General features: G+C 45.2%; 1 protein-coding gene across 1 annotated transcript; it reads right to left on the bottom strand.

The window, feature by feature from the left end:
• Window positions 1-9,239: 9,239 nt before the first annotated feature.
• CD3G (CD3 gamma subunit of T-cell receptor complex) lies at window positions 9,240-23,473 on the bottom strand. The gene is made up of 6 exons (XM_083161928.1): window positions 23,331-23,473; window positions 23,067-23,087; window positions 20,759-20,962; window positions 17,982-18,113; window positions 15,758-15,801; window positions 9,240-9,453 (listed from the first exon to the last, which is right to left on the bottom strand). The coding sequence occupies exons 1-6, from the start codon at window positions 23,398-23,400 to the stop codon at window positions 9,385-9,387; spliced, it is 540 nt and encodes a 179-aa protein (XP_083018054.1). The 5' UTR covers window positions 23,401-23,473; the 3' UTR covers window positions 9,240-9,384.
• Window positions 23,474-24,621: the final 1,148 nt, after the last annotated feature.

Below are 24,621 nucleotides of genomic sequence, written 5' to 3'. Positions count from 1 at the left end.
GACCTAATGACTGTAGACCTAAGTGTGGTTTGACAGATGTACCGATTCCGTCCTGACAGATGTACCGATTCCGTCCAAGTGATTTCATTGTGCGTAATTCTCCTGTCCTATTACACTTGTGCATTTCTAAGCAATATCACGCTGTTATTTATCCCTGATGTTTTTCTCATTGTCATTTTGTGTCTTATATTTTGTCATATTTATTGTTTCAATAAAAAGTTATGTTTATGTCCTAGATTCTCAATTTAATGGATGCGCCCATCTGACATTTTAATAAGTCCTTACTCCAACACCTCCTGAATGCAGCGGGTGCGGGGATCCGCTGACATGTGCCAAACACCGTATCTCACAGTGCTTCCAGAGGACGGACCTCTGTGTGATCATGGAAGACGTTACATCCACTTCCAACCTGGCATCTTCAGCCTTTAGCACAACTTGGCGTGACCGGCTGGGATACAAGGACACATCGGAGTATGCTTAACACTCTGCATCACTCCCCCTAATCCGTCTTAGTAAATATGGGGCAACCATAACTCCCTTCCCCCTATCCCTATTCCATCTTCTTTCCCTGCCTAACTTCCCACTCTTACTATGTGTTATATACATCCGTAAATGCTGTTGCTACATCCCAATTGTCAGGGGCGAATTTATGGGTCAGGCCGCCCCTAGGCACAACATTTTTGTGCCCCTTCCCCCCCCCCCTATTTTAATGTAATCATATATGTATATACATTGTTATTTATATATTTCATTAAAATGTAACTGTAGCCCACCTTAATATTTTTTTAAGCACTCTGGACTGTTCACTGTACGGAGGACCCGGAGGGAGGGAGGCACTTATTAGTACAGTGATTAGCACAGTGTCTTCGTCAGTCTCTCTCCGGCTCACACACTGTGACTAACTGAGCGCAGGGAGGATCTGCGCGCTGCTCAGCTCAGCTGCTGGATACACAGCAGCCAATAGACTGTGTGTGTGTGTGTAGAGTAGCCAATGGGCGGGAGCCGGCAGCAGTGAGCCTGAGCCATTTCTGAACGCGCAGGGGGACCGTCTGATCCAGCCACTAAGCGGTGATGTAATGTGCATGGCAGAGTGGGTGGGCAGTGGCGGGTGACGAGCGGCGCTGCCGCCGACATATGATAATTCATGTCTGGGGCGGCTGAGCTCGTCACTCGCCGCTGCCCACCCGCTCTGCCATTTAACAGAATGTCAGCCTGCACGCCGCCCTTAATTGGTGCCACCCTGAGGCCGGTGCCTCACAGGCCTAGGCACAAATCCGGCCCTGCCAATTGTATTAGGTAAAGCAGTGGTTATTGCGTGCTACCAGCCAATTCCCCCTGAATTACTCAGGTCTCGCTTTCCTGCACGTGTGACCGGTTCTGTCTTTTATTCTACTTGTTGCTGATGTTGTTTTCTTGTTTTTTCTTCGATAAATCAGATTGCCTAAAATACAATGTTTATATGTTTAATATTTTTACCGTACCACGTGGATACGTTTAGCATCGCTGTGGGATTTGGCGTGTGTTAGTTACTTCGATACAAGGGGGGCAGATTGATAAGTGATTGTAGACAAGTTAACACTGAGTAATGGTGCTGATCCTGTCACTGGTCATTGCTGGGCGATAACTATTGGGGGACAGTTATTTTTATTACAATCTCTGGGTATCAAGCCAGATCACATATAACCAGTGATGGCCCCAGAGGAGGGGCTGCAGCACAGTCCAAGATACATGGAGGGGAGCCACACCAACTGCCAGTGAGTCAGTGTAGGAAGGAAGGTTGGTGGCAGTTGGTGAGGTTTCCCTAGTTAGACATTAGACTGTGCTGCAGCCATCACCTCTGGAGCCACCCACTGCATATAATAGATGCTGATGATGTCACAGAGGGATGATGTCACAGCGCATTACTGGTCACATGATCTGAGCTGTTTGGCTTGAGGCTCAATGCTTCCTGAGAACTGGATGGTGGAAGACGTTCTCTGTGAAGATGGGCTGCTGCTTAGGCAAATGTTGTGACCGAGACGTGCAGAGCGCTAAACCTGCGAGTGCCCGGAATCTGCTTGACAACGATCAGGCAGCATTTGTTCTGGAGGTCCTTTTGTCCCGACCGGCATTTAGCCGCAGACGAAACCGAAGGCTCAAGGCTTATGGGTTTACACCTATTCTGTCCCCCATTGATGAAGAGGAGGAGCCTGAGGAATCTGCTGAGGAGGTTGTGGCTGAGGAGGAGGAGGAGATTGTATTGGCCCAAGGAGTGGCGGAATAGTGCATGGCACTGGGCATGAAGACTGGGAGTCGGAGTCCGCTGCCATTTACCCCAATGACTTTTATATGCTATTGCGTATTGTCTGAGTAGCGCCTGGCACTCGGCATGAAGACTGGGAGTTGGAGTCCCCGGACATTTATCCCAATGACTTTTATATGCTGTCCTGCACTGTCTGAGTAGCGCCTGGCACTCGACATGAAGACTGGGAGTCGGAGTCCCCGGACATTGACCCCAATGACTTTTATATGCTGTCCTGCATTGTCTGAGTAGCGCCTGGCACTCGGCATGAAGACTGGGAGTCGGAGTCCCCGGACATTTACCCCAATGACTTTTATATGCTGTCCTGCATTGTCTGAGTAGCGGCTGGCACTCGGCATGAAGACTGGGAGTCGGAGTCCCCGGACATTTACCCCAATGACTTTTATATGCTGTCCTGCATTGTCTGAGTAGCGGCTGGCACTCGGCATGAAGACTGGGAGTCAGAGTCCCCGGACATTTACCCCAATGACTTTTCTATGCTGTCCTGTATTGTAGCCTATATTGTAATCTGGCTGCACATCTCCACTACTGCAGGCCGGTAGTGTGAGGAGGACGGCTTTGTACATTTCTGTATATATGTATACGTGTATATTTGTATATTTGTAAATATTGTAAATATTGTACATATCTATCTTTCTATCTATCTATTAGATAGATATCAGTATCAATCTATTTATAACCAATGTACAATAAAACCCTGTATAATAACAGAACATGTGTGTGTGTGTGATGTGTGTGTGACACAACCCTGGCTCACGCGCTGCTAGTCGCACACCTACACACATCCAGCAAGTGTTGCTAATTTGCATATGCCAGCAAATGTGTTGATTTAGATAAAGCGTTACAGCTGCAAAATGTGACGCAAAGGCTCCAGCTCCGAATCAGCCCCATAGTGAAATACAGTATATATATATATATATATATATATATGTATATATATATTATATGCAATTGCATTCTTTGGCTGGAGGGAGTATGCATATATTTATCGTCCGATGCCCTCAGTGCTGGCGATACATGGTCGGCACTGAAGCTCAAAGTCTGCAGCCGCCACTGGAAGGTAAGTATATCTGCAGCTTCTATATTCCCTATTTTCTGTGCCAGGCCCTTGCACATGCCAACCTCTTTGCCATTTTCCACCCTATACTAAACCCTTTTCATATTTCCAATGCCAGCCCCCTGCCTTTTCCAGCACACACACACACACACACACACACACACACACACACACATGTATATATATACAACTAGAGACACACCCATGAGCAGACCACCCAACCAGAACACTGGTCACGCCCCCCACATTATTTGGTGCTGGCCACAACCCCTATTATTGCGCATAATAGGCCCTTGATCATTTTCAGCTGCAGGCCCATTTAGACCTTAATCTGGCACTGAATATCGGGACCCACAGATGATATCGCTATCGTCTAGTGCAGTGGTGGCCAGACCTGTCCTCAAGATCTACCAACGGTGCATGTTTACCAGGCAACCTGTGGGTCTATAGTAGGAATGAATGCAGCAGGTTTTAAAATGTGACAGTTACAGTAGTAATGACTACAGCTGTGCACCAGCCAGGTAACCTGGAAAACATGGACCGTTGGTAGATCTCGAGGACTGGTTTGGCCACCCCTGCTCTAGTGTGTTTGGGACTCAGCATACTGGGCCTGATTCCTGCCCTGACGTTGTAGTGATGCATGTAGCAAGGTACAGATGTTTGGTACCTTGCGCATGTGTCGGATCCATATTGCTCATATGCAGTACAGATCTGCGACTTGGTCGTACTATGGCATTCAATTGTCGGTGAGTCTGATGGAGAAACCAAACAGGTTTTACATTTGTTTCTAATGTATATATTAAGGTTGTGCCACAGCCATTTGGGGGGGAATGGGTAAAACCTGGAACCGGAGCAGACCCCAGAATGCCGGGCCTGACAGGCTCAAGTCCTCAAACTGTGTAATTCCAGATCTTGTAGTGTTGGGTCCAGGGGGTGCCTGTGACATCTGTTACCAGGAAGACAAGAGATTACATCCTCCCTGTATGGTCTGGGATGTTGTAAAAACTGGAACGGTCCGGCCCATACGGGTTAGCTATAATCTTTCCTTACCCATCTCTCATGTGTAAGCTGTCACAGGCAACTCCCAGAAGGGACACCCAATAGACAGACACCCCCAGACCGGACACCATCCCTGGATTGGCCGAGATTGATGAATGGAGCCTGTCCGGTCCGGAGTTCTGGGTTTGTTCCGGTTCCGGTTTTTACTGAAAACCGAAACCGGACCAAACCCGGAACTCCAGAAGGGTCCATTCATCAAAATCTGCCAATCCAGAGCTAGTGCCTGGTCACATGATGTCATCCGCCTCGCCATGTCTTCGGCGAAATAGCCACAAATACAGCATAAGTCAGTCTCCACTCATCAAACTCTGCCAATCCAGACCTAGTGTCTGGTCACATGACGTCAGCCGCCTGCTCTGTCTTCGGCGAAATGGACGCAGTATAAGTAAATCTCCACTGACTTATATTTGAGTGACCTGTAGAAATCATTCGATGGTCTTCGACCATCGAATGATTTCACCCCACACTGCGAATGGATGTCTATGCTGAACATCGATGTGCATGCCTGTGGGTAAATTCAGCAAGCGAGCAGAATTTAGTTGGATTGCAAAGCTGTGAAATTCGCAGCTTTGCAAGTCAACCAAAATTACCCCCCAAAGGCTTCCATCGGTGTGGATGTATTGGTGGTAGGAACATCAAGACAGGCATCTCTAAAGTCACCTTAATATAAGGCAACAACATCACCTCCAAAATCAACAACTTTATTACTTTCCAAACTTCAAATGTAATTTATTTGATCGAGCGCACTTGTGCCTTATGCTATATTAGGAGAACCATACGTCCACGTAAAACAGATTTTCAGAACACTAGAGGAACATAGAAGGGACTTCAAACGCATCACCTCTCTTAACATTTTAAAGTACAACATAATTGATCCATTCAGTATATAAAAAGATTTGTGGGTATTATATCCAACTGGAGAGACAGAAACATTGAGGGCAATGTAGCCAAAATGGAAATGAAATTGATTACAAATTAAAAACTCAAGCTCCAGTGGTCTGAAACAAGACTTCGAATTTAAATGGTTCTTGTGAAATTATTTACAAAGAAACATGAAAAACTTTGATATCCTTCCACCCATATTTTTATTTTTATAGACCTTTTATATATATATATAAAGAGAGAGAGAGAGAGAAAAACTTCATGCCAGAAAGACATATGAGGCAGCACTCCTTATTAAAGGTGTAGAAAAAGTAGTTTATTTCATGTGGCCAAGGTTCTAGCCAAACATGGACTGGGATGCAACTGATGGCAAAGTAGAGAGGCAAGGAGACACTAATGTATATAGTCACCCAAGTGCAGCATCATAATACAGTCAGGTGGCAGTCAACGGAGCCGTTTCGGCTTATCCAGCCTTCATCCTGGACTGACCCACAACAAGTGAGTGCACCAGTCCAGTATATAAGGCTTCCACTTAATTGATTAAATCAAGAACACCAGTGTAATAGAGGGATGCTGGATGGTCATAGGTTCAGCTGTTTTACAGGGAATGCCGGCCGGATCTCCATGTAAGGAGTTTCCGGCCATGAGCCAATCAGAAGTATTGGTCTGGTGCACACCTCTGTGAGTGCTACAAGCAATCACAGATATTAGATAGCATCCGGCGTCAGTCCGCAAGCGTGCGTACCGCGTCACCTGGGAGCCAGGAACCTCAGCGTCTCCCGACACTGCGTCCTGCGTTGTCTAGTGACCGGACGCTCCAGCGTCTGACTGCTCGGAGCCCATTCATCGGTCTTCTAAGGGCGCTATGTGTACTAATGCACATGCGCACGAGCCCGCAGGTCATAGGTCAGGTCAGACATACACGCCCCTAAAAAGACGTGATAGTGAGGCGAGTGTTTAGTAAGCCCCATATATATACGGTGACTCCTCCCAGTCGATGACGTGAACATATAATTAGGTTGCCCTGGTAACCCGCAACAACAGTGGTACAGCATATAACTACACTGGCCACAGAGCCGGGTCCCTTCAGGGTATAAACCAGATCACTTAATCACCTTCCATGGGAAATGTAGTCACATATCACGGTCTCATGCCAACACAATGGACACTACCCTGGTACCCTGCAGCACCAAGTCACTATTACCAATGCAACAGTGACGGTGCCAGGTCTCTTCGGGGCATGTGCTCCAGAACTCAGGCAATACTTAGACCGCGAGAGTCTGACTCAGAAAAAATAGTTAGGTGTGCATAACAGAAATTTATAAGAGAGTACTAAGGCAGACCCTGGTTGCAGCTTGAACCAAAGACCAGAGACATCCCCACCATGTCTAATATACAAAACAAGTGAGAATTGTACAAAGATACGTGCATAGTAGTCTAATACATAAAAATACTACAAACTGAAAAAATAGAAAAAATAGAAAAAAGACAAAGCACGTATTACGATCTCTGATTACTGCTCATCAGAGCAATAATAACAATCCTGATCCGAGAGACATGCCACCTTTGTGGATAGTACTGAGCAAGTAAAAATATCCATAAACATGGACCTAAAGATCATAAATAGACCGATAAAGAGAATTCCTCGTTGAGGCCGGTAGGTGACAGAGAATTACGTTTTTTTATCCACTGACATTCCCTCTGTAATAATAGTCTATGTCGATCACCCCCTCTTCTCAGTGGGGGTATATGGTCAATGGGCATGAAGGTGAAATCTCGTAAGGAGTGTCCTGCAGAGTGGAAATGTCGAGCCACTGGAGGTGTATTGGTATCAATGCAATTTAATGCTTTCTTAATTGAGGACCTGTGCATTGAGATTCTTTCTTTCACCATTCTAATGGTTTTCCCGACATAAATTCTGCCACAAGGGCATACAATGGCATAAACGATGAATTTCGATTCACAATTAAGACGATGGAACAGCTTGTGTTGTGTCTTAGTTATTGGATGAAAAAAGGAGGTCCCGGTCATCAAAAAAGGGCAATTTACACACCCTGAGCATTTGTATGCTCCAGGTGGTCTATTTAGCCAGGTTCTGTTGGTATTAGGAGATGGGCTGATATCGGAGTATGTAATCCGTTGTCTTATATTTGGACTACGTCTGTAGCTGAATAATGGCAGTTGTTGGCAATCAGGCCCAATTATTGGGTCCGTGCTGATAATATGCCAGTTCTTGGAAATCGCAATTTTCATTATATTGGATAGGGTAGAAAAACCACCCAATCCAATTTTTCATTTGCTTTGAAAATAGGGCTCAGGAGGGTCTCACGTTCAATGTCCATGCATTTGTTTACTGCCATCTCTACCTCTAGTTTATCATATCAGCGAGCCAAGAATTTGTTTGCCATCAGTTGCAAGTCATGGAGTAGGTCTTCCTTCTCAGAGGTGATGCGGGTCACCCTAATTAGCTGGGAGAAGGGAAGACCTCTCTTGAGGGGAGCAGGGTGGAAGCTGGAGTTGGCCAATAGAGTATTTTTGTCCGTTTTTTTCACAAATACTTTGGTGGTGTATCTATCCATTGATGCGGTCACCGTTACATCAAGGAAGTCCATGGTATTCTCGTGACAATTATAGGTAAAGCGGATGCGTCCAGGTAATTGATTTAGATGAGTGATAAAGAGTTCCAGTTGACTGGTGCTGCCTGCCCAGACCAGAAACAGGTTGTCTATGTACCTGGTGTAAAAACGGATGTATTTGGAAAACTCTGGATTAGACATAATATGGGTTCGCTCATAACTGTACATGAATAAATTAGCATACGATGGGGCCATGTTTGACCCCATCGCAGTACCGGATAGCTGCAAATAAAATGCGTTATTAAATAAAAAATAATTTTTATGAAGTAGGATGTTCATTAGCAGAATGAGGTAGTCAATCGGTGGACCATTATAATCTGTGCTGTCTGTGAGAATTTCTCGTACAGCAGCTGTACCTTCATCGTTTGGTATATTAGTGTACAGACTACTGACGTCTAGGGTCACAAGTAGACTGTTTGGAGGAGGTTTACCAAAATTACGAAGTTTTAGTATTTATATTTATTTATTTTTTGTTGATGAAATCTCTAATATTCACATTATATCAGAGTTGCCTACCCTCCTGGAATAGCTGGTAGGATCCCGAAAATCGTATCCCCCTCCGGGCTCCCTGGAAAGGTGGGCGACCCCCCTGATACCGCCAGACCCCCGCAACTCCCTAGCGGCAGCTTTAAAATTATCGCAAGTTGTGGCTTTTGGGGGGAGGGGCTAAATATGCAAATTGTGGCAATTTAGCCCTTGCTCGTAGACCCGCAAATTGTGGGATTTGCATTACTGGAGGTGGGGCTTGATGATGTCTACATCAGGCCCCACCCCCAAAAGTGCTGCTGACAGTCTGAATTCCAGAAAGGAGACTTTAAAAGTAAGCAACCCTGCATTAAGGTATTTTAAAGTCTTTGTCATATCGACCTTTTACATGTTGACCTTTTGACCTTGTCCACCTAATGCATGTTGAGCTTTTTCATGGGTCGACCTAATGCCTGATGGACTAGACACTGTCAATCTAACGTCAGCATACCGCCTGCAACAGTGTTGATGGTCACAGCAATCATGGTGGATTGATCACAACCACCGGTGAGTGGGTGTCTCGGGGTCGCAGGTTCTGTCACCCATATGTACACAAGAGGAGGGCTGCAACTAACGTTTGCATATTACTGAAGGCACAAATCAAATCAAATTGTAATGGTGAGTGCTACTGCGCCCCCCTCTGAATCAGGCCCCTGCTCCCTGAATCATGCTGTTGTCTCATCTTCCTTTTGACTCAAGGTTTCATACTGGGCTAGATCACAGGTGGAATTCTCCTCCCCTCTCACCCAGCTGAACAATACCACAGGATTTCCGTTGTTCTCAAGCTTTTATTTTGCACAGAAAGCAATACATGTCACATTTTCCAAGACCATACCCTCAGCCATAGACAGCACTTTTTCTAAGTGAAATGTTTGGTGGATACGTTCCACTCTTACACAATAAGCAGTTGGTGCTCAGTCTCATCAGAAAGCGCCTCTCTTCATACGTGGGGCTGGCTGGCTGTACGGGTCTTCGTTACGGGGACCAAGAGCCTGGAAGGGGAAAAAGAGCACAAGATGACAGGTGTAACACACACAAGTGTATAGCTCGATGCCTACAGTCATATGGGCATTAAATCATATACTCTAAATTTGTGTCATCTGTACTTACACGCCAACTGTATGCATCTAGCTTTAAGGCGCCTAATGAATTATGCTGTTTGACCTATACCTTTACTTAACTCTTATGCCTAGAAATAACTCACACAAACACCTTAATCTAAAAATAAAGACATGGACAACCACTGCGTAAGTTTAAAGGGTCATGAATATTTATTGTAATGGTATGACCCCTATTTGTTTAAGGGATGGCAAAGAAAGCACTTGAGACCAGCACCAGTCATCTCGGGTGTTGCTCATGGTAGCGACCAAAGCGCCCCAATCTGACAACACCCCTTCTTGTGGGGTACAGCCCACGCTGTGACAGACATACCACCCCTTCTATGGCCTGGCGTGGACACTTCCATGAAGTGTCCAACGTCCCACCGCTGGAGCCTGGGACTCGCCCGCCGTCCTGGCAAAGGGGGGCATTACCGCACAGAGACCACCTGACACCCCACCTGACTGCTGGTCGAGAGCGCCTTCTCGCCGATTTAATTAAAGCTATATAATCCAATTTGGTGAATGACCCTGAGGCCGGGTAGTACAGATGAAAAGGGATAGGGAGGGTGGGGATCCAGACTCAAAGAGGAAGCACTTCCTGGCCAGGTACCCTAATATACCCCTCTCTAAGCTAACGCCCCTATGCTACCTGATTGGCAGCTCTAACTGCCACTCAACCTGTTATTTCCCCTGGGCATTTTTCACTGACTTCTATATCTTTCATTACAACCATCAAATTCACCGGCTCTTAAATTCCCTTGAGCCTATGCAGCCCTCATTCTATCTTATTTGCAAGTTTAAGATGTACAGATGCAAAACTGCCAGCACAATACACTTTGGCGGTGATTCAGGATCACTAGCGAAGCAGCAGTTGTTCACTGCTTATTGCACGGCTTAACGCCACCCACCCGTGAGCCCCCCCAGAATCCCCTTGGTAATGTGAGGGGACGTATGCAAACACATCCCCTCGCATGCAGCCAAAAGGAAGAAAAATCATTTGATGGTCACGGACTATCGAATGATTTCTCTCCCCTTCGGAAATAAAAGTCAGTCTAGTTACGTTTATTTCCGTCTGAGTCCGCCGAAAAAAGGGGGTGGGCGCTGATGTCATGTGACATCAGCTGCTCGCCCCATAAAACACTGGCCGTTCCCCTCCAGCGCATGCGCAGACCCCCCACCATCGGAACGTGGCCGAATTCGGCTCCTTCTGAGTCAACATGAATCACCCCTTTATTGTATCCAAAGTGCAGTAACTCATGCGCTGCATAAAAAATATTTAATAAAATAGTATTTATTGCCTTTGTCATTGTTACTTATGATGGCACAATTGATAGTTAACCGCAATGGTATAAAACCCTCCACAGGGTTACCATTAATGGTTCCCCCCACCGATGATTATCCCTGCCCTTTTACTGAGCTGTGGGCCAATCAGAACCTAGGGGTGGGGCTTTGTGGGTGTACCAGGGGTTTAGGTGGCACTTTGTCCCTGTATCAAGTAGGGAAAAAAAATATTGGGGATCTATGTAGTAGGTACCATTGCTGGTGGAGACACACTGGTTCTCTGCTGTGGCATAACTCACTGTCAATGGGGGAGATTATGACAGGATTATCACTGGCCCTTAATGGTAAAATACTGCTAATATATTATGCATATATATATATATATATATATATATATATATATATATATATATATATATTATATATATATATATATTATATTATGCAGAGATGATTCCCTTTGTCATGCTAATAATATTCTATAATCATTGGGAGGTATTAAGTATACAGTTCACAGACTACTCCACTCAGTCTTTTTCCTCAGGTAATTACCATAGATACTTGCAATAAACCATTTGAGGACATCATCCAGTGGTATAATGACTTATACCTCTTTCACTTGGGTCATTGCCAGGTTAACCTGGGTGAAAGTTTTGTGTGAATGGGTCCCAAAAAAGTTATCTGGGTCCAGTTTCACAGGATTCCAACATAGTTACTTGCAGGGTTAATCCTAGGAAGTACAGGGACAGTGTGAATGAGTAACCCAGGTAATCTGAACCGGAGTCCCTTTCACAACATAGGGATAGCAGTATTTTTGGCGCAAGGAGATTATGTCATCTCCAAGCTCTAGCAGACTAGATTCATTGTACCTGTGTTCATTGTAAATGCCACCAACTCGGGTGGGAGCAGTGGTCTTAAAGAGGTCTGACCCTTTATTGGAATTGTGTTCCAAATCCCAAGTTCAGACCCAGGATTTTGGTGTGTAAGGTATGAAATCCTATGTAGGTTAAAAGTGTGTTTTGTAGCATGAACAGGGCCTCCGAGGGGCCCGGGCAGCTGCCCACAGACTCCCACACCTAGACACCCCCACCTAGCACCAGCGGCCAGACACACACAATACACAGTGCAGCCTGCAGAGCGCCGAGCCTAGGTGGCTCGGCGCTCTGCAGGCTGCACTGTGCAGTGTGCGCGCCGGACCTGACTGTGGACACTGAAGGAGCCAGAGGATGATGCACCGTGGGTGATGGTTAGTAATGGGGACACAGTAGGGGTAGGAGGGGTGCTGTCATGCAGGGGGGGCATGTGCAGGGGGTGGGGGTAGAGGTATGGCGCTGTGCCGCTGGGGGCCCGGACTGTAGGTCAGTCCCGGGCCCCAAAATTTCTAGTGGCGGCCCTGAGCATGAACTCTCAATCAATATTACAACTGCTTACTTATACTATACCCATTGAGGTTTGGTTCTAATTGATTGATTGGTTTATGGTTTGCCTAAATGCCGTGGGTTTGTAGGTTTTTAAAAAAAATGGCTTAAAACGATCAAATTACATCATATTTTTGTCCCTAGAGCAGTGGTTCCCAAACTGTGCGCCTAGGCTCCCTGAGGTGCCTCGGAGCACTTGCAGGGGTGCCTCAGATTGTTGGTCCAGAACCAGTTCAAATTATTTATGTTCAATGTAATAGGCAAAATCAGTGCTTGTGGCTTTCAATTATAAAATATGTGGATAAACAGAAGTGAATCATTTTCTTCACCATATAACTGGACCTAAGGATGACATTTAAGCACAACTTTAATTCTTTTTTTTATTTTTGGTAACAAACTTTTGTCTTAGGGGTGCCCTTAAAAATATTCTGATATTCTAGGGTGCCGTGATTCAAAAAAGTTTGGGAACCACTGCCCTAGAGTATTATTAACCTGATTATCATTACTTTCCAGTTAGTTTTGACCACCTCGCAGCTCACATTATTGTTTTAATCCACTTTATTCCAAAGAATGGCTGGTTACTAAGCAACAGAAGCACAAAAACACTGCAGTTTATAGCACATCTATGAAACCTTGCCACACAGTAGTGCAGCAATAAAAAGTGGTAAAAGATTAAATTGTCTTTTGGACCCTCCCATCTACCCTTTTGATGGATCTTAAAAATGACATGCTTATTTTAACAAACCAAGCAGTTCAGTGACGGGAACTTCCACTTTTGTTGCTGAAGTGCTTGGTTTGTATGGGCGGTACTTCCTAGCACGGTGCCCATCGCATCGTATACCATAACACTTAATATGGTATACGATGGTATGCGTTGCGATATTGTACAATAAAATATTGCATCGCATCCTATGCCATACAATGGCATAGGATGCGATGGTATATGATTTTTGATTGTACAAGCACCCTGATGGGTCCTTACAATGTTAAATGGCCCCCCATTGTTAATGCCACCCCCAGGATCAACGCCAACCCGAAGAGTGGCGAGCGCAGCGAGCCCGCGAGGGGCGGTGGTACGCGTCCTCTGACCTTTTCATACCCCCACTATCCACGACGGCGCGGAGTTGATTTTAGATAGCTTCGGGCTTGGTGATAGCTTCGGGCTTGGTGGCTCGCTGCGCTCGCCACACTATCTAAAATCAGCTCCACACCGACGTGGATAGTGGGGGTATGAAAAGGTCGGAGGACGCGTACCACCGCCCCTCGCGGGTGCTTGTACAATTAAAAAACGCATCGCATCGCATGCATCGTATGCGGCTATATGGCATGCGATGCGATCAGATGCCCTACGGTGGACATCGGGGGTGCCGTGCTAGGAAACAAGTACCATATGGGCTCCAACAAACCACCTGCCAATGGGCTTAAGACTTCTAAGCTTACAGCTCTGCAGTGGCAAGATGTCTTTATCACTACCGAACTTATCATTGTGTACATCATCCTCACACAATATCAATTATTCCCTACTGGAATCCACCATTAGATAAGTCTATACTTAGATGATAACTGTCAGTAAAAGGTCTTATTTGTGGTCTATGTACTTCATTTTGATGAACATCATATTACACATTTTGAGAAAGTAGCCTCCTATGCCAATAACTCACCCAAATCAAAGGGACTCTGTGACATGCCTATTTCTAGGGTTTCATGAAAATAACCTCCACCATTTTTTGGATGGTGACTGTATCAGATGGAGTTACGGTAGTGGTGACTGACTAGAAGTTAAATTATACAACATATTTTTTCTTTTTAACTGGCAGCTTGGCTCACACTGTTGGAGTCACAACGGCTTACCTGAACTGGCACTAACTGGCACTAACACTTAACTGGCATTTTTAACTGACACTGGGATATAGTGTACTGGGGTGCAATGCGCAGAACAGTACAAACAAATTATGCAATTTTTGTAACTTTTTTAAACTTTTTTTGTTTTTTTGCAACTGACAAACAACTGATAAACAAACAATACAGAATGACACTGCTTATGTCAATGCAGTGGGTGGGGCCTGCAGAGTCAGTCCAGCACCACTGTGTGATGAAATTTGACAAAGGAGACAGGACACAGGACAGCCACTTAGATGGGCATAGCACAGCCACTTTGATGGACACAGCACAGACACTAAGATGGATACCACAAAGTCGCATAGATGGACACAGCACAGCTACTTGAAGATTCACTTCACAGCCACTTAATGGATACAACACAGCAGAGTCACTTAGGGCCTTATTCTAGTTCACTCTTACGAGGCAAATTCCTTCTCAAATGGACAAAACCATGTGCACTGCAGGTGGGGCAGATGTAACATGTGCAGAGAGAATTAGATTTGGGTGGGGTTTTTCTTCAAAGTGAGATCTATATTGCAGTGTAAAAATAAAGCAACCAGTATTTTCCCTGCACAGAAACAAAATAACTCACCCAAATCTAATTCTATCTGCACCTGTTACATCTGCCCCCCTGCAGTGCACACGGTTTTGTCCATCTGAGAAGGAATTTGCCTCTAAGAGTGAACTAGAATAAGGCCCTTGGAGACAGCACAACCATTTAGATGGACACAGCACAGCCACTTAGATGGATGGACACAGCAGAGCACAGCACACAGCAGTGTGACTGGAGTGAAATGGTGCCAATTCACTGTCACTGGGTCTTTAAATAGAATTCAAAACCCGCAAGAATCTGACATGAGAGAATGATGTTTTGGCATGATTTGGAATCCGAGTCTGGTAGAAAACCTCAAGCCAGGACTCGGATTTACTCGGACCCAGGAGGACTCAGATTGCAGGCAATCCAAACTACTCATCTCTAATATAGGGGGGAGAGGTACTAAGACTCGGAGATGAATAAAGTTGAGAGAAATAAAATACTAGCAATACTAATATATGTTTGTGAAACTGTGGGGTCTACGTACTAAGTCTTGGAGAGAAATAAAACGAGTTACAAGCTGATTGGTTGCTAGTTTATCTCTCTCCACTTTATCTTTCTACAAGGCTCAGGCCATCTGTCCCATAGTTCCAGACAGTATTTTAAGATAAATAAAAATGCTTATCTCTCTAAATCTAGATGAAATATTAAACTAAGTAGGATTAAATATGTATACTTTACTCTGGGAATAAATCTAATTTATACTTTATGACACTAGATGCATTAGACACTGGGCAGGGGAAATAGAACACACAGTTACCGTACACCTTCACGTGATATCCTGTCAGTTGGCGGCGCGGACACAATTCTAGTGAGTTAGTCATATAATACACATAAGGGAGGCTTAGAAGAAAGGGTAATACAGGCAGTTCATGGGATATCAATTGCGCAGCCTTAAATACATTCCTTATTTATTGTTTAAGCTTAGCCAGAAAGTCTGATCTACCCAAACAATTAAAATCAAAACTGAAATATTATTATTATTATTATTACTATTATTCATTGTATTTATTCCACTCACCTGATATGCTGCATCGTTTTCAATCAGATTTTGTTTGTCAGAAGCTGTACAGAAAGTATAATGAGACACTCAGTACTTCAACAGGACAATTTAATCACTGACAGCAACTAATTAATCAATATATATCATTCCTGCCGACAGGGGTTTCTTTAGCTTCACACAGTAATGCTCCGTGCACCATATTATGCCACACACAGTAATGACCCTTGCACCATATTATGCAACACAGTAATGCCCCTGACACCATATTATGCCACACACAGTAATGACCCTTGCACCATATTATGCCCGACACAGTAATGCCCCTGACACTTTATTATGCCCCTTGCATCATATTATGCCCCACACAGTAATGCACCTTGCATCATATTATGCCCCACACAGTAATGCACCTTGCACTATATTATGCCCACACAGTAATGTCCCTTGCACCATAGTATGCCACACAGTAATGCCCCTGACCACCATATTATGCCCCACACAGTCATGACTCTTGCACCATATTATGAAACACACAGTAATGCCCCTTGCACCATATATATATGCCATACAGTAATGCCCCTGACACCATAATATTCCCCACACATCATATTATGCCACACACAGTAATGCCCCTGACATCATATTATGCCTCACACAGTAATGCCCCTGACATCAGGATGGGGAGATGCCAAAGAAGAGGATCTGTTGGATGACAGCAGACACAGGAATGGGGCTTCAGATAATTAAGGACAGTGCTATGTTTCAGTGATATAAAATGTAAGTGCCATTAACCTAGGCATTATGGCCCTTATTCTTGTTCACTCGCAAAGGCAAATTCCTTCTCATATGGACAAAACCATGTGCACTACAGGTGGGGCAGATGTAATATGTGCAGAGAGATTTAGATTTGGGTGGGTTATTTTGTTTCTGTGCAGGGAAAATACTGGCTGCTTTATTTTTACACTGCAATATAGATCTCACTTTAAAGTAAAACCCCACCCAAATCTAATTCTCTCTGCACAAGTTACATCTGCCCCACCTGCAGTGAATATGGTTTTGTCCATTTGAGAAGGAATTTGACTTTGCGAGTGAACCAGAATAAGGGCAAATGTGTATAATGGGAATTACTACTGTGGCATGTGTATTAAGGGCACTTCTACTCTGTGGCATTATGTGTATAAGGGGCATTAATGTTTAAAGTAATGTGAATAAGGGACACTACTGTGTGTCATAATGTGAATAAGGGACGCTACTTTGTGGTTTAATGTGAATCGGGGGCACTACGTACTTTGTCATGTGAATAGAATCGCACTAATGTATGGCGTAAATTGAATTAAGGGTACTATTGTGAGGCGAAACGCCTGTTTTGCGGTGCACGCCTTCAGTGCACACTATCCCTTTATATCATATGGGATGGCACACATTAAAAGGGGATGCAGTTAAGATCCCGGCGGTCGGGATCCCGGCGTTCAGAATCCCGACGCCGGAATCCCGACCGCCGAAATGCCGACACTTTCTCCCTCCTGGGGTGTCCTCGACACCCCTGGAGGGAGAATAAAATAGCGTGCCGAGCGTAGCGAGGCACCGGGCCCGCTGCGTGGCGAGCGCAGCGAGCCCGCAAGGGGGGGCGATCCACGTCCCCCCCTTGTCGGCATTTCGGCTGTCGGGATTCCGGCGTCGGGATTCTGAACGCCGGGATCCCGACCGCCGGGATTCAATACTGAATCCATTAAAAGCTTGCAGGCAGTTGCCTTGGGACTTGAGCCAGAATTACAAATACTGAGGGTACAGTTATTTCAGACTAGGAATGGCCATTGAAGCACCACTCTACGGATGTTGAAGGTACAATGGACCATCGATGGTAGCAACCTATGTGGTTTTGTACCATCAATGGTTTTAATAATCAGTGGTTTGCGCATGCATCCTGGCAGCTTTGATTTGAGGCTTGTTCTGACTTGAGGGCAGGTCAGCTATAGAGCAAGGCTCAGCTTTCAGTCGACAGCCCTGCACCGCCTTTAGTTATTAAACACAGTGCAGCGCTCTGTAAGGGGGAGGAGCCATTAGGAGGCAACCTATTTAAATCTCTTTGAATCCTCAAATGGACACCTATTTCAGACAGATTTCTGTGTGTATAAGTCTTGTTAGTAATATTTATAATAATATATATACCTGTCAATTAAATAAATTAGGCATAACCTATAATCATGGTACAAGCACACATTGAATTGATGTATGAGCTCACCTCGTCCGGGTCTCCGGGTCTCCACTCCGGAAACGAAATATACAGCCATGGCGATGAGACCAATCATAATGACATCAGCACAAAGGAATCCGGAGATTGTTCCAGTGTCCAGCTCTATGCAATTCTGGCACTCTGATAAAACCAGAGACGTTCAATCATGGGGCCAATGGTGTGATGCGCAGAAGTTGGAATAGAAAAAGAATAAGAGAGAACATAGACTTATGTGAGTTGGGATATGACTGATTAGACATGATGATAATACAGAAGTGCTATAACCAGAGAGGATGATACTGGAAGCCAGAAAAGTGTATTCATATACTGTATAGAACATACCAGGAACACGTTACTCTCATGGTATACAGGTCATAACCAGATTTGTGTCTATAGATACTGTAGGTATTGCTAACTGCACCTATTCTGATTGGATCTGATTCAGACCAGTTCGCTGGGTTGCGAATTTGCAGCCTGAGCGATTTTTGAACGACGACGCCTGCACAAGGACCCCCTTCAATCAAATCCAGCGTCTTTTATTTTTGCTGGCCGTACGCAAGGTGATTGACAGGTGCCAGGCATTTGGGGGTAGCAGCCAATCATTTAATGGGAGTGTCAGGAATAAATGCAGGCATGGATAGGAGCTTTCAGGGGGGGCCTCTGACATAATCTCAGACCTCGAACTTCCTGCATTATCACAGGGCTACACAGAGACTGCACACAGCGAGGAACTCATTTGCTGGTGGGTGTGCTGTGAATGGATTTGCCTCTTTTTGTGATATTATCGCAGCCCATTTGCAGGCTTGCACAGCTGATTGGTTTGGCTATAAAGTAATCAAAGACAGCTTAGAAGTGGGTATGGACAGAAGCCCATCAAGGAATGGTGGGCAGGCTTCTGATATTACATCTTGTCATACAATGGGGCAGATGTAATAAGCCTGGTGAAGTGATAAAGTGGTGATAAAGGGATAACGCACCAGCCAATCAAGTCCTAAGTGTAATTTTTTTTCAAACACAGCTGATTGGCTGATGCATTAACAACTTCCTCTTTATCACCACTTTATCACTTTACCAGACTTAATACATCTGCCCCAATGTTTTCTAACCAACGCGTCACGGTCATTTAATGGAGGAGCCTTCGTGAACGAGTGTTTTCAGACATACAGTACTTTGTCATTGAAAGACCATAGCTTCCACACCATTTGTAGATGGCGAACACTAGAAAGCCACCACTAAATAATGCAAATAGGGTGTGGTCTAAACCAGGGTTGCCTACCTTCCCAGATTGGCCGGGAGGATCCCGAAAATCGGGTCCCCCTCCCGGCCCCAGGAAAGGTGGGCAATCCTCCCGGATTCTCCCTCACCATCCACAATCTGCCTGGCCGCCTCCTTGAATTACCGCGATTTGCGGCTTTTCTTGGGGAGGGGATGGGGCTAAATATGCAAACCGTGCCGTGTAGTGACGTCTACATCAGGCCCCCGCCCCCAGAAGTGATGCTTCTCCCGGAGAGGAGAGTTCAAAAGTAGGCATGCATGGTCTAAAAGGGTGAGAATGAATTCAGGGTACTTGTTTCCTAGCACGGCGCCCACGATATTCAGTCGTATGGCATTGTATTCAATTTAAAATTGTATACCATTGTATATGGCATACAATGGCATACAAAGCGATGTGATTTTAAATTGTATAAGCACCCTAATGGCTTTTTCAATGTTAAACGGTCCCCCTATACGACTTTTAATTATATAAGCACCTTAATAGGTGCTTACAATGTTAAATGCACCCCGACGCCACCGCCACTATCAACGCCAACCTGAAGCGTGGCGAGCGGCAGCGGTACGCATCCTCCGACCTTTTCATACCCCACTATCCACGTCGGCGTGGAGTTGGATTTTATATAGTGTGACGAGCGCAGCGAGCCTCGCGAGGGGACGCGTATTACTTTACATGTATTCCACGTCCCCTCGCCACACTATCTAAAATCAACTCCACGCCGACGTGGATGGTGGGGGTATGAAAAGGTCGGAAGACGCGTACCGCGGCCGCTCGCCACGCTTCGGGTTGGCGTCGAGGGGGTGCTTTTAACATTGTAAGCACCCATTACGGTGCTTATACAATTAATAATCTTATAGGGGGGCCATTTAACATTGAAAGCACCCATTAGGGTTCTTATACAATTTAAAATTGTATACCATCGCATTTTATGCCATTGTATGCCATATACAATGTTATACAATTTTAAATTGTATAACATCGGGTGCCATCGCGTCGCATCGCATACCATTGTAAGGCTTATGGTATACGATGCGATGGGCGCGGTGCAAGGAAACAAGTACCGAATACAGTCAATAGGACCACACTATATGCTCAACATGCATTAGGTAATCAGGGACAAAGGTAGACATGAAAAAGAAAGACAGGTACAAACGGGCGACGTGGATTGGTCAACTCAAGACATTTGGGTGTAATTTTGTATGTTTCTCCATATCTAAGCCACATGTAGTGGAAGCAGGGGAAAGATAAATATTGGTGCCTTCATCGGTCGTTCTTTTGTACCTGTCGACTTATCAACGTGTGTGTCAACTCCATGGCCTCAACCTATTGACTGTTGATCTATCATCCGGAACCCATAAAAAAACACCAACATTGGAAAATAAATATTGAATGTCCATCCTTAGGTAACAGTCATCAGCAAGAAGAAAGCAGAAAACAACAAGCGGATGGTACCTTGTACCCAGCCTACTGCACTATGCCATACTGGCAGCAAATGCCTCTGGTGGCTACTCACTTCTCACATGCACATGGATATACTGAGGTGCGCTATCTGTACTCTCAGCATCCCAGCAGGAGTAGACCCCACGAGGATCATCCCACAGATAGCCCAAATCCAGTTCTTTATTACTAAATTCCAAATCTAGATCGCTGTCTTCCTTTTTCCATGTGTACTTCTTGAAGGGGCACTCGAGGAACAGCTTGTCATTTGCCTCACGTGCTAGTGGGGAGAAGGAATTACTTGTCAGATGAAAAGCAAGTGCCCATATGGCAGAGGCGCGGTTTATGTAAGCAGCATTTAAATATCCATTTACTACATACAATGGACCTGATCTGATCAACAAGCCGGCATTCAATGTACAGATGCCGGCATCCTGATTGCTGCCAGAAGACCGTACTAGAACCTCGAGCAAGATCGGGATGCTCATGCCGGAATACCGACAGCTGGCCTCCCGATCGGGGAGACTGCGGGGCAGGCTAGTGTGGGGCCAGGATCGGGGGGTTAGGTTTAGCCACTAATGTGGGGACTTAGGGGTATGCTGCAGGGAGAAAAAGGTTAGTGTTAGGCTGCGGGGCGGGTTTCAATGGTAGGGTTCAGAGGTTAGGGTTAAGCACTAGCATGGAGGATCAGGCTGCGGGGAGAGTTAGGGTTAGGCTGCTGCTAGGTGGGCAGGGGAGAGGGTTAGAGTACATACAGAGCTGACACTGGCATCCTTATCGCTGGGAAAGTGTATGAATCCCAATGAAGCAATGTGCAAAAAGAGTTAGATTTGGGTGGGGTCAGTGTTGCAATTACCCAGGCCCAGGTCTAGAGCGGCTCTTCTCAACCAAGAACATGCTGCTGTGTGTTGGGTGGTATGCAGTCTTTATATCTACAGTGTCTTGGTCGACAGTCAAAAGGTTGACATGGTCATAAGGTCGGTATTCAGAATGTTGACGTGGCCAAAATGTCGACATGGAACAGGTCGACATGAGCTTTTACGTTTTATTTTGAGCCGACATGAGTCGACGGGCAGTATTTCATACCCTACCGTCCACTAGGTGGTAGGAGAATATAATAGTGTGCCAAGCCCATCATGGCACCGTGCATGAAGCATGGTGTCCATACTGACTCATGTTGGTGTAGGCACCCCAAAAAAAACAAAAAAACCCTCATGTTGACCTTTTGAATGTTGACCTTTTGAATGTTGACCTTGTGACCATGTGACCTTTTGACTGTAGACCTAGACATTGTGGAGCTAATATACATATAACTGTTAGGCTGCAGCGGGGCCAGGGAAGTGCATAAAGTGCTATTTTTACTGTATTTTAGTGCATGACCACCAATTAGGCCACACCCCCTGAAAAATACCTGGGGCTGGTCAGTCTCTCTACTGCCCTGGGTGGGGTGTGTTCAAACTGAAATTGCAATGTAAAAATAAAGCTGTCTAACTACTAACAACACCCATACTTTTCCCTGAATTCATCTGGGGGGGTCAAGCTTTCAGCGCTGTGGCTCCAACTCTATGGAACTCATTTCCCTGCTCACTTTGAGAAGCTTCCACTCTGGAATCATTCAAAGATAGACTCAAGACTTTCCTGTTCACCCAAGCATTTCACTAATGCCCCTTGTTAAGTTTGTTTTGTATTTTGTGTTGTGAAAGGCTAATGCAAGCACTTTGAGTCCTATTAGGAGAAAAATGCTAAATGAATAACATTATTATTATTATTATTATTATTATTATTATTATTATATCTGTTGGCTACATGCAAAAGCAACCAGTATTTACGTTGCACAGAAACAAATATTAATGTATATTCTCCCCTTGCATGGCAACATGGTTTGTCCAGGAGACAGAGTTACCTGCTTTTTTTTGCTTAAATTACACATCTAAATGATATAACGTAAATCTGCCCTTTACAAACACATGAATACAGAACAAATATATATCATATTTTCTACTCTCCCGGAAGAACCAGGAACCTCTCGTGTAATACCCGCCTGGTACTGGGCATGGCAGAAGACCTCTGCATTGTCACGATTGATATAATTTACATGGATAGCCATGATTGTGCCTTTTCGGTCTGTAAAGGTGGCCATACACACGCAGATTTATCTTCAGATCTGGCTGGTTGGAACAAAAACATGGTTATGGATGAGAGCAAATGACAGTTGACCATTTGCTTGGAAATGCTGGAAAACTGACAAACTGCCACTCATCCATAACCATGTTTTTGTTCCAACCAGCCAGATCTGAAGATAAATCTTACTAGTGTATGGGCACCTTAATGATCTGTTCCTAACCATATGAAACTGCAATTAGTAAATAAATGCGGTTACTTACCCTTAATATGCTTTTTGGGGTCTTTTCAAAAGATCAGAAAAACAGAAGAAATAAAACAAGGTTATAAACGAATGCCGATTTCTATAGGAAGTCATTACAATTCATTCATATGCCTTCTGATAATCTTATATCTCTCAACCACATATTCCCTATCATTTTCAACCTTCATTCAAAACTTGTGATTTCCAGCAGTAAACCAATATCCTGGAGCCACTACACTGGACATCTGCTAATTTGGGAAGTCACGGGGCATCTTAGTCATACCTTCCGCGGAGGTGTCTGTATATAGGCAGATATAGACTAGACAGCACAGAACGATCGCGGAATATGCCATAATGCTCCGTCTAGGTGATAATGTTTTACTGAAGATCAGTGTACTTGTCTGTGCTGCGCTTGTACCGGAAGCAAACTGTGGGGTGTGTAGGTTAGCAGAATATACTAGCATGCTTTTAGTTAAAGCCACAGACATCCTGTGCTCTCGTTTACTAGGCACAACCTCCGTTGAGTTTAAGAAAATGTCACTTAGGTTGCCCAAAGTAGAATACCATAGCTGCCAACTGTGAATTTTAAGGGAAACTATAGGATTATTAAATCCTCATGTCCCAAATATTTATATTGTTGTTTGTTTATTATGCTTGCTATACGGATTATAAGGAAAAAGAGGAAGTCTGCCCGAGAGTTAAAATGCGCAGTTTTCTACTAAAGATTATTTCCACTGCTCCCTATTACCCAGTTCAATGCTGAGGTTTGTAGGTTCTGATCTTCCAAGCAACCCTATGGTGAAGCTATGGGAGGAGAAAAAAGACGACCTCTGGAAATTGGTGGAGGGCTGTGTACTCGGGTGCATGACACAAGTAGAGGTGGGCGAGAGCTTGCCTGAAAATTTTGTAGCTTCATCAGGGTGGTTGAAGCTAAGGGGGGTGGAGCAGTGGCGTAAGTTCGTTTACTGCGCCCGGAGGCAAGATAAAAGTTGCCCCCCCCCCCTAGAAAAAAAGAGAGCGGGAGAGAGAGAGAAAGAGGGAGAGAGAAGGATTCATGGAGAAACAAGAGTGTGAGAGAGGGGGCTTCATAGACTTACCCTCAAAGGCTGCCGCATCTCCCTCTCAGCTTTTAGTTAACAGCTGCCGCCTGCCTGCTTCAGTGACAGTCACACTCGCACACTGGCTGTGTGGAGTGGACTGTCTGCCGCCCGACTCTGGCTCTTCATCGCTTGCTCAGGCAGACACCAGCCAGGTGACAGAGTGGAGCAGCGACACGGACGCTGCGCACATGGCCACGGGGGAGCAACAGGGGAGCAACCCGAACACAGAACACAGGGGGGGCACTACTCACAAGAGCCTGCCCACGCCCGCCCGCTGACACGCGCTGCTGCATAACCTAGCCGCACCGCTATGAGTAAGATAAGTGCGGCAGGTGGCAGCAGCACTAAGCGGAACAACGGAGGCAATGGAGCCAGTGCCCCCCTGTAAGGCTGGCGCCCGGCGGCAGATGACTCCATTGCCTCCGGGAGTTCCGCCACTGGGGTGGAGTGTGGAAAAGACAGCATCTCTCCACA

This window comes from Crinia signifera, chromosome 19 (genome assembly GCF_055691185.1).
Source record: "Crinia signifera chromosome 19, ASM5569118v1, whole genome shotgun sequence".
Taxonomy (NCBI): domain Eukaryota; kingdom Metazoa; phylum Chordata; class Amphibia; order Anura; family Myobatrachidae; genus Crinia; species Crinia signifera.
Note: the sequence above shows the minus strand (reverse complement) of the source record. Positions and strands in the feature narration are given on the sequence as shown.

Bases quoted from the DNA above. Each gene is read 5' to 3' on its own strand.
- CD3G (XM_083161928.1), bottom strand. From the start codon at position 23,400: ATGGCATATTCCGCGATCGTTCTGTGCTGTCTAGTCTATATCTGCCTA. The intron at 20,963-23,066 runs GTAAGTAACCGC...TCTCCCCACTAG, and splicing joins CCCCAAAAAGCATATTAAGG to CACGTGAGGCAAATGACAAG. The intron at 18,114-20,758 runs GTGAGTAGCCAC...TGGTTTTATCAG, and splicing joins TATCCATGTGCATGTGAGAA to AGTGCCAGAATTGCATAGAG.